The sequence below is a fragment of the Calidris pugnax genome, unplaced genomic scaffold (assembly GCF_001431845.1).
Source record: "Calidris pugnax isolate Ruff unplaced genomic scaffold, ASM143184v1 scaffold252, whole genome shotgun sequence".
In the NCBI taxonomy this organism is placed as follows: Eukaryota; Metazoa; Chordata; class Aves; order Charadriiformes; family Scolopacidae; genus Calidris; species Calidris pugnax.
Window position 1 is genome coordinate 4,405,191 of NW_015091118.1, and position 2,600 is coordinate 4,407,790.

Sequence of the window (2,600 nt, forward strand, 5' to 3'; positions counted from 1 at the left end):
GAGGGAGGGAGGTGGCCGTAGCTCAGCAAAGGCAGTCCCTCTGCTGGAGAGCAGGCATTGCCAGGGAGCCTTCCCTCGGCTGGGCTTGGGTGAGATCAGCCCGCGTGACCTCTGCCGAGAGCGTCTCCTTGATGACCCTTGTGTGCCTGTTCCCTCAGGGTGGCCAGCAAGTTGCCCAAAGCCAACCTCCTGCTCTTCAAGCGCTTGCTGGCCCTGCTGCATACCATCAGCAGCAACGTGGCCACCAGCAGGATGACCGCCCAGAACCTGGCCATCTGCGTGGGGCCAAACCTCCTCAGCCCACCTGAGGAGCACGCGCTCCCCCTGGATGTCCTGGTGCAGGAGACGCAGAAGGTAGGCTGTGTTGACCTGCTGGCTACAGCCTCCCGTGCCCAGCCAAGCTCTGCTGCCCTTTGCTCCGCGGCTGCCTCTGTTCTTCAGCAGACGCTGGGGGACAGGGAGAGGTGCTGTGAAGAGCAGCCCTGGGCATAGCTGCAGCTTTCTGGGCAGAAGCAAGGGTGCAGAGTGGGAGGGGCTGTTTGAGCCGTTTTCAGCCACCCAGGGGGAAAGCAATGGCTCTGTGTGTGCAGGTGACCCAGCTGGTGGAGTTCCTGATTGAGCACGCGAGGGAACTCTTGGAGGAGGAGGTGCCTGGGCTTGCCAGGGCCCCGGGTGACGGATCACCAGCGCTGCAGCTGGAAGCAGAAGCAGCAGAGGTATGTCAGGGCCACAAACAGCATGACAACCAAAGCCTCCCCCCTCAGAAAGTGGCACTGCTGCCACCGCAGGAACAAGCAAGGTCATCCGGCAGCCTGCAGCTCTGCAAAGGTGCAGAGTCCAGCTGATGCGGGTCGGCCGTGGCACTTGGTGCACAAATCCCACCAGAAGGGGCTCGGCTGAGCTGAGCAAACCCATCCAGGGAATGGGCCTTTCAGAGCCAAAGGAAGCAACTGGGCAGGTAGGTCCTTGCCACCTCTTAACCGCCACCTTTCCATTGCAGGTGCCTCCAGTTGCTGCACACACCAAACACCCAAAGACCTCGTGCCAGGAGAGAAGGTAAAAGGAGCCAGCTTTGCTTTTAAGAGCAGAATTGGCTCCAGTTCAGCCCTGGCTTGACCTGTCTAACAAAACTCTTGAATGGAAAGGTTACCAGGCTCCTCGCAAGCAAGCCGAAAGAGAAAACCCGCCTGTGAGGAAGGCAGTAACGGGCAACCAGAGCGAAAGCACAGAAGGTTGGAAAGAGAGGTCTCCTGGACGGGCAGCCTCGGAAATCCAAGCAGGTAAGAAGAAGGAGGGACCCAGGTGCATAGCAGGCTCCGCTGTGCATCCATCAAAGCGCTGAAGACTGCTCCGAGTATGGGAACTCTTCCTGCGGTGCACAGAGATGGCCCCAGAGAGGAAGCAGGCACCTGCCCTTGGGAGAATGTGGTGGAGCTCAGGGGAGAGAGACTGCTCCAGCCTTGGCACTCTTCACTTGTCCCTCGGGGAAGCTCAGCTGCTGCAAGGCTTAGCAGATGCTCCATCATGGAGACAAGACTCCCAATTGGGAGTTCTTGGACCCGCTACCTCCAGAGCAGCGCACCTCTCCGTCCACTTGTCGTGCCCTGAGGGGAGGGCACATGTTAAGAAGGGGCCAAAGCTGCCTCTCCCGTGCCAGGCACACCTGTGCCTTTTTCACTGCACTTCCCAAAGAATGGGGGACAAAGTCACGCCTCTTCCCGCCTCCGTGTCTCATCAGCGCTTTCTGACTCTGTCCTTATAGGAGCCCATTTAACTTTTCTGCTTGGATTCCCTGCATCAACTCTGGCGCCTGGGCTTCCAGTACCACCTCAGTGGAGGCAAGGAGAGAGGCGCCCATGTCCTCCTGCTCTGTCCAGCCGATTTCCCTCCTGCAGCCTGTCATCATTTTTTCTGCACCGGCCACTAAAGAAAACACCAGAGGCTCTCTTCAACCTCTGTCCCTTCTGAGAAGGAGGCAGAGAAAGGAAGAGAAAAGAGAGCAAGAGAGACGTAACAGCTCGAAAAGGAAATAAGAGCGGAAGAGGTTTCTTCAGTTTCTCTCCTGCAACCCTCTGACGGGGAAACTGGGATGCCCACTTGCCAGTTGCTCAGGTTGAACCACAACAAGACTTTACAACCTTCCTGAGCAATATATATATATATATATATATATATATATATATATATATTAGAAAAGATATAGGACGCATCTTGAGCTCCCAGGGTGGTGATCACATCGCCAGCAAGACCTGGACAGCTCCAGACTTCAGTGATCTGGAATGAGAAATGCCCACATGTTTGTATTCCAATGTGTTAGCAGAGATTTTAAGTCTCTGGAAAGCACTAGTAACGAAACAGCTGTGTGTGCAATAGCACCATTGACAAGGGATTGACTCAGGACATTTTTCTTTTAGTTTCATCTTAATTTAATTTCATAATTTATCTTTCCAAGAACTTAGTCCTTTCCTCAGCTCCTTGAAAAATCAGTAGAGATTGTAAGGTTATGCTATAATTTTCTTTCATTCAAGTTGTCCAAAACTGAGCCATAAATTCTCTAGTCCTAAATAGTACAGACAAAAGATATTGGGCAAATCACCAGC

At 54.1% G+C, this 2,600-nt stretch overlaps 1 protein-coding gene across 1 annotated transcript; it reads left to right on the plus strand.

The window, feature by feature from the left end:
• The first annotated feature begins 572 nt into the window (after window positions 1-572).
• LOC106897560 lies at window positions 573-2,033 on the plus strand. The gene is made up of 4 exons (XM_014958256.1): window positions 573-716; window positions 1,001-1,056; window positions 1,146-1,280; window positions 1,763-2,033. The coding sequence occupies exons 1-4, from the start codon at window positions 573-575 to the stop codon at window positions 2,031-2,033; spliced, it is 606 nt and encodes a 201-aa protein (XP_014813742.1).
• Window positions 2,034-2,600: the final 567 nt, after the last annotated feature.

Excerpts from the sequence above, each read along its gene's own strand:
- LOC106897560 (XM_014958256.1), top strand. The coding sequence starts at position 573 with ATGGCTCTGTGTGTGCAGGTGACCCAGCTGGTGGAGTTCCTGATTGAG. Across the intron at positions 1,057-1,145 it reads ACCTCGTGCCAGGAGAGAAG|GTTACCAGGCTCCTCGCAAG; the intron begins GTAAAAGGAGCC and ends TTGAATGGAAAG. Across the intron at positions 1,281-1,762 it reads AGCCTCGGAAATCCAAGCAG|GAGCCCATTTAACTTTTCTG; the intron begins GTAAGAAGAAGG and ends CTGTCCTTATAG.